We start from the raw sequence: 11,454 nt of genomic DNA, 5'->3' as shown, positions 1-11,454 counted from the left end.
ATACCGGTTGCTTAGACTAGCCCGTGAAAAATTATTCAGGACTGATCCTCTCACCATCATACCTTAAGAAGTTGAACGATTCTAATTAATGCTTTGCAGACTTTGAAACTCAATTTGCTATTGAGGAATGTGGCAACAATAATTAAAATGTCCACAGCTTCGCTCGTATGGTGAACAATAAGCGGGTAAAGAATAAGCGACTGTTACGTCATATCTTGATGACACTAGCTATAATTCAACCCGATCAGAGGCGAGGTAACATATGCATATGTACATACATACATATTCGAACATGGTATTTTGGATATAGATAATTCGACATTTTGGCATGCAGTTAGATGGTGTCCAGATTATCGTTACCTTCCGGAGTATGTTAAAAATAAATCATTGGTATATGTTTTAAGTGATTCACGTGAATACTCTCGCCTAACTCGAATGGGATTTGAACCGCACACAACCATTAAGCCACGGGCAAATATTAACTTAGTGTTACTCAGTCAAGTGGTTGAGTACCTTCGATTCAGAATGCGTGTAAGTGTAGTAAATTAGATCCACAATGGTCCCACTCATTCTCACTCATAACATTTTGATTAACTATTATTGTGAAATTTTGAAATGACACAATTGTTTAATTTCGAAGATTAATCTTGTTAGATAAAACGTGGTTTATTTATTAATTAATCAATGCTCCTCCTCACGCATGAGCTGGAAAAGTTTTGAAAGCCCATTGCATGAAATCTAATTAAATGGAGACAAACGCGTCCAGGGCGTATCGAATTTGTGCTTGGATACCATGTGAGATTTTGAAATGTCACAACCATTTAATTTAAAAAGATTCACCTTGTTAGATAATGAGTGGTTTACTTATTTATTAATTAATTGATTGTTCATCCATAATTAATGAGTAATGCTTACTGAATATAGTCTGCCTCTTCCTCTCAACTTTTTCTCCATCTACACGTCACTATATATATATATATATATATGTATATCGTATATTATACAAATTCGATGGGTATAATGACTCTCACTCCGGGTCTCAGTCAAATAATGCTTAGCGCTGTTCAACTTTGAACGCGAACTTCCCACAGTCAAACCAACCAACCATTCATTCCCTATATAAACCCATTGTTGCCACTGAATGCGAAACGTGCCTCTCATCTACGAAAGAGAGATTTTTCTAACGTACGGGCCAATCTATAAATCGGCAAAGCAAACAATAATGAAGGGCGCAAATGCGGTGCGTCTGGAGATAATGAAGAGGGAAAGAAGCTGTTTCCTCTTCTGCTTCTGGTTCCTCTTGTGCTGGGGCGCCAGTCACTGTTCGAGCATTGAAAGGAGTCAGTTCCCTGCGTCCTTCTTGTTCGGGACGGCGACATCAGCCTATCAGGTAATATTAGTTACTACTCACTACATGGTTTTCCTTTGATAGGTCATGCATGTCCGAAGATCAGATACGATATACCTGTCTTATCGCTATGATCTGTCCCTTCTTCCTTCTCATATAACTAAAATGGCCTGGGCTTAATCCTATAATTGTGATTAGCAGACTATCAATAATTACCAGTCAAGGAAAACCGAGGGTTGACCCACATGCTTTATTTAATAGGAATTTGACATATCCTTTGCCATTCTCCCTCTAGTCTTCCACTTCTGAACCTCAAGGAACCATATGGGTCCTCCCGAGTTTAGTCCATTAAGCATGTTTTTTTAAAAGAAATCATGTGCTTGACTCAACCTATCGATCAAAACTAATCAACTTTTTTTAATGATTGCGCCACTTTTACTAACGGGTTCCGTTTCCTACCCAAACCGGTAAAGTTGTCATTTGACAGTGCAGTTTACTAATTGCGCCACTTCTAGTAATTTATTAAGTTCAAAATTTGATGATTTTTTTTTGAATTAGTTCGTTGTTGAGAGGTCTTCACTCACCTTACCCTCTCTCTTACTCCATTTCCTCTTAGTTGCTGTTCTTGATCGATTAAATCTAATCATTTTTTAAGAGTTGAATTTTAAAAAATTTCTAGAGATTATATTATAATAATATAATCTATAGATTCTTTTGGATTCAGCTCTTAAAAATTAATTTGCCAGTAATTATTGATTTCATTTAACTTTTGAGAGGGGGAAAAAGGAAGTAGGCATCTTCCAGCAAAAGAAACTAAAAAAGAAAGAATTTTATTAAAGAAGTCACTGATGCTTTCGCTTCTTAATTAGAAGTTCTAGGTTAGATACACGTTGTTAAACTATCCGTACCCATTTATTAATTATTACGATTTCTATTTCATTATACTAAATTCATGAATCCCTTGTTACCTAAAAAAATAAAGAATTTCACAAGAAAAGAAAATGTGTCTTTTTCACAGGAAAACATTTTAAAATTAGGAACAAATTTGTCTTTTTTCTTCCCCCCATCCCCCCCGGCGGTAAGACGGCAAGGAAAAGTCAAAGAACACAAAGTCTGGGAAATATAGTCCCGACTCCATCCTCAAATAAGAGTAATTGCAATTACCGGGGCCGACCTCAAAAACTGTAAACTAATGGAATGCTGCAAAGCCTGATTTGCAAGACCGTCAGCAGAACGATTTCCTTCCTTATAGGTACGATGAATTTGCATTTGGCAATCTCTCTCCAATATGGATTTGATTTGTAAGACCAACGAAAGGACCCAGCACGAAACCTCCCTCAAACTCTGATTACAGTTCACTGCACACCACCTGCAATTTGACATCAAACCATTAACGTTAGTATATCTCAGAAAAAAAATTGACGTTAAGATAAAATTAAGACAATAAGAGATATATGGTGCAATTTTTCCTTTTAAAAATTATTATGTTTTGATAATCATAATATAATTAATGCATTATAGTTGCTTTCCTGTATCATACTTTTCTTCTCATCATCCAAGTTTATAAGGACCCATTGTTGCGTCCAAAAAAGGGTGGGATTATCAAAGAAGATATAGTACAATAGCGTATACTTTCGTTTGGTAATTAAAATGTTCCATATTTGATGCTTACTAGGATTACTTATACCCCTTCATTAGATATTATGATTTCTATTTCTTTTTTTTTTTGATAATGAGGAGTTTATTCTTCTCGGACCATGAACACCCCACGAGGGCTACGCACACAATAGGAGATTCAAACCTACCACCTTATGAACTACTCACCAAGCGTACACAAGTCCTAACCACTTGTGCTAACCCTTGGGGTTATGATTTTTATTTCATTATACCAATTTCATGAGTTCCCTTCTAATTTTTTTTTAAAAAAAGTGGGACTGTGCTTATTGCACGTAGAAGCAAACGGAAAGTCGTCATATATATATATATATATATATATATATCCTTTTTTTTTTCCTTTTCATGAATATCATATATAACTCCTTCAATCCAATGACATCTAACCATGAGACTTCCAGCTTGCTTGCTCGCACTTACACTCACCTCTATTGTCACCTCGAGCTCTAGTCGACTAGTGAGCGACAAGCCCAACGTCTAGGGCTCGCAATCATTGAACAGGGCTAGCGAGCTTTTCACAGGGCTCCCAAGACCTGGGACAAACGTTGACTAGGTTTGCTAGACAGACCTAAGCAGACCCAACCCAAGGATTGCGAACCTTTGAGCCCAGCGCTCTAAAATGCTAGGCTCTCTATATTGAGCCCTGCGTTCGCAAGCCCTTAGAAGGGTTCGTGTGGTTTGGTCAGTTATGGCGAGTACAACTCATCTTGAATTTTTCTTTTCAATCTTGAGAGTCGATATTTAGTATTATCCAATTAATTATACTAAGGTTATTTTAAAATTTGAATATGCATTCTTGTTCAACTCGTCGCCCATTATGAGTTTTTTTTTTTTTTAAATTCAATGAGAATATCAGTATAGTCCAATTCACCTCCAATTCTAGTACCATTCAATTTTTATCTCGTGAATTAAATGTCTCATTAAGAATTTTGCCCACATGGCCTTCTTTCTCTCCCGAAAGGAAAACCCCATGTAATAGGTTTTACATGAGCCATATGTACTTGTAGCTTTTGCACGAGCTGTATATTGTTCTTTTGGTAAGGCGTTGCTAAATATAATTAGTGACTTGTTCAGATAGAAGGAGCCTACTTGGCCGGTAACAAAAGCCTCAGCATTTGGGATATTTACACTCACATACCAGGTGATTAAATTATTTCCTCTCCATTTTTCGATGTACATAGTGATATCTGAAAACTCAATGGACTTATGATTAATTCAGTCTAGTAGAATCAGACCACTAAAAGGTAAAACTTTTTCAATGTGAATTTTCTTCATTTACAAAATTCGAATTCGAGACTTTACTTGAGGAAAACAATTGCCGAATCGCTTAAACCAATTCGCTTTGCTTATTTCCTCTCCATTTTTTTCCCTTGTGTTTTAATAATTAATTGAACTTTTTCACGGTAAATTATCCATATTTAATATACATATTTAATATGAGAAAATTCAATGTGGAACTCACACCTAATTAAATAATCTCAACCAATCACATTTAAGCACGGAAAGAGGTACGTACAAATTATGTGTACCGGATGGACGTTGTCGAGGTTGAGAATTAAAAGAATTTGTCTCTTAAATCATGCAGTAAAACGAGATACTATTATTATTATTATTATTATTATTATTATTATTATATTGATAGGGTCTTTGGCCACGTGCTCTACAAGGTTAGCACCGATTCTGTATTTGGTATGACTACAAAGAATAGGAAAGGGACGACTGCCACTGGTCTTGATTATTCCCTGGTGCCAAGCAATAGGAATTAAATGGTTAAATAATAGAGTCGCATCTATGGCGCGTCAATAAAATTAATTTCTAATCAATCGGTCGCTTTCGCTTTGCATTATCTGTCTTCTAGTTGTGTTCCCGTTTTTACTTTTTCCAAAAGTATGAGTTCACTAAAAAAAGGAAAAACATATGTGCTTGTCATTTCAGAATTGATGTCATCCGTTTCTTACCAAAGATATTTTTTTTCTTAGTCAATTTAGCTCAAATTTCGCCAAACGATTTATTTTAGGGTTAATAATAATAAAATTTCAAAAATTTCATGTTTTAACAATTTTAGCACGAATTTTTTTAATCAATTAAATCACAAACTATCGATTCGATAACAATGTTAGCACACCATCATTTTCTCTGTTAATTTTAACTGTAATTACTAACGTGTACATGACGATGCCACTTGGTACACTGTAATTGGCAAAGTGGGTCTCACATTTAAAAAAAAATCTAAAAATTAAGAAAAATAACAAAAAAGAAAAAAAAGATCATAAGGCTGCAAGGAGGAGGAGGGGAGGTGGCCGACGGTGGAGAACTCGATGCCGACCACTACCCCACAATTGAATCGCTTGGGGGCTTTTTGATTTCGATCAGTGGAGGCCTCAATGCTGGCCCCCATCCCCCCGGACCAGAGCCCCCATTGCCAACCACCTCCCCTTTTCCTCCTTGCGGGTTTTTTTTTTCATTTTTTTTCATAATATTTTTTTAAAAAAAATGTGGGATCCACTTGGCCAATGACAGTGTGCCACGTGGTACCGTCATGTACATATCAGTAATGTCGGTTAAAATTAATAGAAAAATTGATGGTGTGCTAAAATTATTATCAAACCGATATTTGTGATTTAATTGGTAAAAAAAATATTCATATTAAAATTATTAAAACATAAAAGTTTGGGAATTTTTTAATTTTTAACTCTTTATTCTATATAAAAGCACCCCATATTATTTTATTTGAAGGTTTGTTGCCGATGGATTGCGTATTTATTGTCAAAGGAAAAGACGTAACGTAACCCTGCTGTCTTTCATGGAGAAAATATTCTTTAGTTTTTTTTCTTCAATTGATTAGTCCAAACTCATTATTTTTTTCTTTTACATATAAGCGATAAACACTGAAAAATAATCTTTTAGCTTGATGTAAAATATTCTTTTATTTCATCTAAAAATATCGATTGTTATGTTCACCCAAAAAAAAATCGATTTATTATAATTCAAATATAAAAAGTACCTCAAATCAAAATCAAGGGATTTAGAGAAATAATTCATCTCTCTACTGACTACGCAGTACGGAGTCTCTCCCTCCCTTTTCTTTAATTAAGTGAAGAACTAACAATGTGATATTTGATCTGTTCAAAGAAAAATACTAATAATATCATCTTTATTCAAGATGAATTTATTCTTTTTCCTCCAGTTGCAAAAATCGCATCATCCTTGTGAACAATTAATTTTATATAATTTTATTTGGCTTTCAGGAAAAATCGAGGATGGAAGCAATGGAGACGTGGCTGATGATCACTACCATCGATATAGGGTGTGTGCATAAAAAAAATTAATTAAGAAAAAGTCTGATTTCTTTTGAAATTTTCCTTTTTTCTTTCATGGATCAAGATATATCTTCTTTCCTCCAATAAGTTAAACACATTGACAAGGGAAATGTGGCGTAATAACATACAATCTATCTATATATATAATATATACACATAAAGTTGTCTCTCCATAATAAATAATAAATAGAGTTAGAATGGTAATTTTATATTTAATATAAAGTTATAGAGGTAAATATCTAAGTAAAATTATAAATATATATACAATTAGGATTAATTTAGTAAATGCATATAAATCATTAAATACTTAATAATTTTGTTATACATGCACATTCTTGATTTTAAAAAATGTAATCTGAAAATTTATTCAGAAAAAAACACAAAAATAACATATCTATAAAATACTTTCCAACATAATTACCAAAGAAAAGAAAAATATGATATACAATTAGCATGTTTAAATATTTAAAACTTTAGAAAAAGTAAAATATAAATCTATTTAAAACTTATAAAAAAAGAATTTGCTAGAAGAATTTATGATAACAGATGATTTGCATTTTTTTTTACAAAATGTAAAAAACGCATAGAAGTAATCTATTACAGTTTTTTTCAAATTTGATAGTTATGAAAATGTAATATTTTTTCTAAATAATATCATATTCTTCATCCATCTTTAGTATTATAATTTATTTTCAATTATCCTTAATTTATTATTGTATACACTAATATTCGAATGGTTTCAATTTAAGAATATATATAACTTAATGAAAATTTCAATTGTTATGTTAAAATTTTTAAAAATTTATTTAAAACTAACCAATCTGAACAATAACGTGCACTGCACAGGAAAAAAAACTAGTATATATATAAAGTTGTACCTCATGTAATAAATAAGATTAGAAATGTAAATATTTATTGATATAGGGCTAGAAAAATCAATATCTATGCAATAAAAGGGTTAGAAAGGTCAATATCTAAATAATATTTACTTCTATATCTAATTTAGATTATATTTAATTTTAAAAAACGAAATTAGAAAGGGAACTTTACTTGAATTAATTTATGTAGGTATTTTTACCCTCAATCTGGAACATTTTATTTGTAAAATATTAAATTCCAAGTATAGGTTAAATATACAATCCCTAAAGACAAAAAAATCTGTAGAAAAATTATCCATCTAACAAACGAGTAAATGAAGGCTTGTCTTATCTAGAAGTAGAACTCAAAAGTTCCCGATTTAATTTTTACCAATGAAACTTTCCGTGTCTTTTTATTTCTTTTCTGGCACCCCTATGACCCCGAAAAAGCAAATTCAAAATTGAACCATCGTAAAATGCACAACTAAGTGGTTGACAAAGAATTAAAATGGACAAAGAGAAAAGTACATGACTTCATCTTTTTCAATTTATGCATATTTATATATGTTTGCTTGAAGTTAACTGTATTCACGTTTTGGAAAATGGCAGGAGGATGTGAAGCTAATGCATGATTTAGGAGTAAATGCATACAGATTCTCCATTTCCTGGTCTAGAGTCCTCCCAAGTACGTTCAGAAATGCTCGTTTTATCGTATTTCAATTTTCCGAATTCGTTTCCTATAATGATATTATTCCAAGTTCTTGAACCTGTAAGACCTAATTCAGCAGTCAGGATGGCTAGGGTACGCACAAAGCTATCCCATCTACAATTTTTCTTCAGCTATATGATGATTGGAATCGGTGTTGACTGGCAGGGGGTAGATTTGGGGAAGTCAATCCGGACGGTATTGAATTCTATAACAACCTCATCGATGCTCTCTTGATAAGAGGTACGATCTTGCGCCATAAATACTCATTCCCGTATACCTATATATATATATATATATATATATATATATAACAATCTCACCGGTGTTTTTCATATCCTAAACAAGCCATGCTATACTGGAAGCCGGAAATCGTAGAATAAGGCCCCAGATGGTTCTTAAATTAAGTTATTTAAGTATATTCATGAACCTCTGCGTATCATTTGTACAAATGTGACTCACAGCGCACCTTCGCGAGAAGTATAATTATAATTCTAATGTGACGTACTTAAACAGGCATTCAACCATTTGTGACTTTGAACCATTACGACATTCCTCAAGAACTTGAAGATCGATATGGCTCTTGGTTGAGTTCTGAAATTCAGTAAGTTTCTTAATACTATTCTTAATACTATTGTCTTTTACATTCACAATATGATATATATGAATCATATGCATTGATCTGTTAGATTTCCAAATTTGGTATTTAGAATGATCATTTTCAACCATCAACCGACTTTGACTTAATGTGTTATTGGCTACAATTTTTAATTTCATTTTATGTAGGCTTGATTTTGGGCATTTCGCGGATGTCTGCTTTGAAGCATTTGGTGACAGAGTAAAGTATTGGACCACAATCAATGAGCCTAACATGGTCGTATACTACTCATATTTTGAGGGAACATACCCGCCTAGCCATTGCTCTTACCCAGTTGGCAATTGCACTTTCGGGGATTCATTCATCGAGCCATACATCGCCACACATAACGTGCTCCTATCCCATGCCACTGCCACTGAAATCTACCGGACCAAGTATCAGGTACATATACTTGCAGGCTTCGCTAAGCTTAATATATCCATTATGCTATTTATTAATTCAATACAGTCATGACCTCTACTGTCATCTACATCAATATGAAGGTCATCTTGATTCAAGAAATTGAAAGTTGAAAAGTTGTACTTGGTCCGATTACGAAAGTATCCATGACCTACCAAAATGTGCAAATTTTACGTTGCTGAGCTAGGCAGAGCAGAATTTGATCATCTAAAAATTTATGGATTTGTTTTCGAAATTTATTTCATGATAATTTAGGAGAAGCAAGGAGGAATGATAGGATTGGTGGTATCGGCTCCATGGTATGAACCATTTAGTGACACTCCAGCAGACAAGCTAGCAGCTGAACGTGCCAACGCATTCCAAATTGCATGGTCAGATCGATTGCCCTCAGCAGATAGTTTTCTTGATCGGACAATGCTCGACAATTAATTAACTTTTCCAAAATTCATGCATTTGTGATCAACCTGCAGGTTTCTTGATCCAATTATGTTTGGTGAATATCCGCCTGAAATGCACCAGATAATTGGTTCGAGGTTACCAATATTTTCAGAAGAGGAAAGGAGGAAGCTCGCCTATAAATTGGATTTTATTGGAATAAACCAATACACGGCAGCATATGCGAAGGACTGTATGTTCTCTGCCTGTCCTTCTGCTTTCAATTTAGGGGAGTCCATGGTGTATGTCACCGCCGAAAGAGATGGAGTTTATATTGGGGCCAAGGTAATTAATTAGATATATTGATTTATATCATATATAATGTCAATAATTAGTTGACTATCTCATGACATGAAGAATAATAAATATTATTTTGTTGCACAAGGAACTTCGTTCATGAACATCATATGTACGTCTTTGTTGATTGAACGCAGACAGGAATATCATACTTCTACGTTGTGCCGAGCGCACTGGAGAAGGCTGTAATGTACATCAAAGAACGATACAACAATACACCCATGTTTCTCACCGAAAACGGTACGCATTGGACTCTCGCAACTGTGCAATTATATCTGCTATTTATTAGTAAGAATAAATGAAATCATATATATGCTATCTACGTAGTCTTTGGAGAAATTTCATTTCTATCGACTTCAGTCTTAACTCAAACTTTCTCTGGTAAATTATATGTTATGATCTTGATATGTTTAATTATGGCATAGGCTACGGGCAGTCGTCGAATCTTTCTTTGAGTGAGGAGCTTAATGACATAAAAAGAGCAGAATTTTTTGAGAGCTATCTGTCTGCTCTTCATGGTGCAATGAGGTAATCTTCTGATCTATATTCTGAAATTTTTCACCAAGTAATTAATTACTTTCCATCTAAAAATTCCTTGTTAATCAAGTGGCTAAATTTCGCAGCAATTTGGCATCTTGTTTGCCATAGTAGTCGGGCCGTGAGTCCGGTTTGAAAGGTTTTTGCCAACTCCATGTTGGGCGTTGTTACTAGTCAATCAGACCAGATCTACTTCGCTGACCATAATTGAGAATGTCAGAATATTGTAGGCAAAAAATCCGAATATTTAGTAACATCTCCTTTGTTTCGTTGCATGACATACAGGAAGGGAGCCGATGTGAGAGGTTACTTCATATGGTCTCTGATGGACAACTTCGAATGGACAGACGGTTACACCATACGCATGGGGCTTTACTACGTCGACTTCAAGACCTTGGAGAGAACGAAGAAGCTGTCTGCTGTGTGGTACAAGAATTTCCTTGCTGGTAACATAACATCACAACAAGAGAACTCGATGATTAGCAAGAGGATATACAGCAGAAGGTTTCTTCCTTCGTAGATCATAAGCAGGGGCGAAGCCAGAATTTTTATTCAGGGGGGCAAATTGATACTCTTTGGGTAAAATTTCAAAAATTTAAAGTTCAGGGGGGCAAAATACAAATTTTACATAGAAAAATTCATACTTTTGGGGTAAAATTGAAAAACAATAAAAGTTCAGGGGGGGCAATTGCCCCCCCTGCTAACACACTGGCTTCGCCCCTGATCATAAGAATTCAACCCGAGAATCACCGCACTAATTTTTGAAATTTCTTCACAAATTAAGTCTAGTTATTATTTTACTACACTCATGGATCTCCCTTGTAATCGAAAAGAAAAATATCCAGTTATATATGTGCGTGCATCTGTGAGGTAATTGATTTGGGTATAAGGCATAGATCATTAGATTTGGGTATATAGCATAGATCATCATTTAATTAGAAATTCCCGTTCTAATCGGGGAGGAATAATGAAAATAGCATGTTGCCTTATCCCACTCTGCGTCACTCATGCTTTGGATCGGTATGGGGCTCAATTCATTGGTTACATTTGTTGTCACGCTTTTGTTAAATACCGGTTAATTCGATTATATAATTTTCTTATATTTTTAGAAGGGTAAATACCCAAAAATTCACGAACTTTGCCCAAAATTTCAAATTTATCAAGCTGTTCAATTTTTTTGCACAAAAAATAATGAACTTTCCATTAAGCACCACATCTACCAT

At 34.2% G+C, this 11,454-nt stretch overlaps 1 protein-coding gene across 2 annotated transcripts; it reads left to right on the top strand.

Moving 5' to 3' along the window:
* Positions 1-1,143: 1,143 nt before the first annotated feature.
* On the top strand, positions 1,144-11,220 carry LOC116198179 (beta-glucosidase 18-like). Of its 2 annotated transcripts, XM_031528530.1 has the most exons (13): positions 1,144-1,390; positions 2,367-2,600; positions 4,097-4,163; positions 6,271-6,329; positions 7,809-7,884; positions 8,074-8,148; positions 8,422-8,509; positions 8,692-8,944; positions 9,218-9,333; positions 9,433-9,682; positions 9,832-9,934; positions 10,120-10,222; positions 10,517-11,220. In XM_031528530.1, the coding sequence occupies exons 5-13, from the start codon at positions 7,824-7,826 to the stop codon at positions 10,749-10,751; spliced, it is 1,284 nt and encodes a 427-aa protein (XP_031384390.1). In that variant the 5' UTR covers positions 1,144-1,390; positions 2,367-2,600; positions 4,097-4,163; positions 6,271-6,329; positions 7,809-7,823; the 3' UTR covers positions 10,752-11,220. The 2 variants fall into 2 exon arrangements, with proteins under 2 accessions (XP_031384390.1, XP_031384389.1); XM_031528529.1 differs by lacking the exon at positions 2,367-2,600.
* The last annotated feature ends 234 nt before the right edge of the window (positions 11,221-11,454 follow it).

Source organism: Punica granatum, chromosome 2, assembly GCF_007655135.1.
Source record: "Punica granatum isolate Tunisia-2019 chromosome 2, ASM765513v2, whole genome shotgun sequence".
Lineage (NCBI taxonomy): Eukaryota > Viridiplantae > Streptophyta > Magnoliopsida > Myrtales > Lythraceae > Punica > Punica granatum.
This window is presented reverse-complemented; position numbering and strand designations above follow the sequence as displayed.

What these genes read in the sequence shown, in the direction of transcription:
- LOC116198179 (XM_031528529.1), top strand. Translation starts at nt 1,223, where the DNA reads ATGAAGGGCGCAAATGCGGTGCGTCTGGAGATAATGAAGAGGGAAAGA. An exon ending in TCTACCGGACCAAGTATCAG is followed by an intron (nt 8,945 to 9,217) that starts GTACATATACTT and finishes ATGATAATTTAG; the next exon opens with GAGAAGCAAGGAGGAATGAT. An exon ending in CATGTTTCTCACCGAAAACG is followed by an intron (nt 9,935 to 10,119) that starts GTACGCATTGGA and finishes ATTATGGCATAG; the next exon opens with GCTACGGGCAGTCGTCGAAT.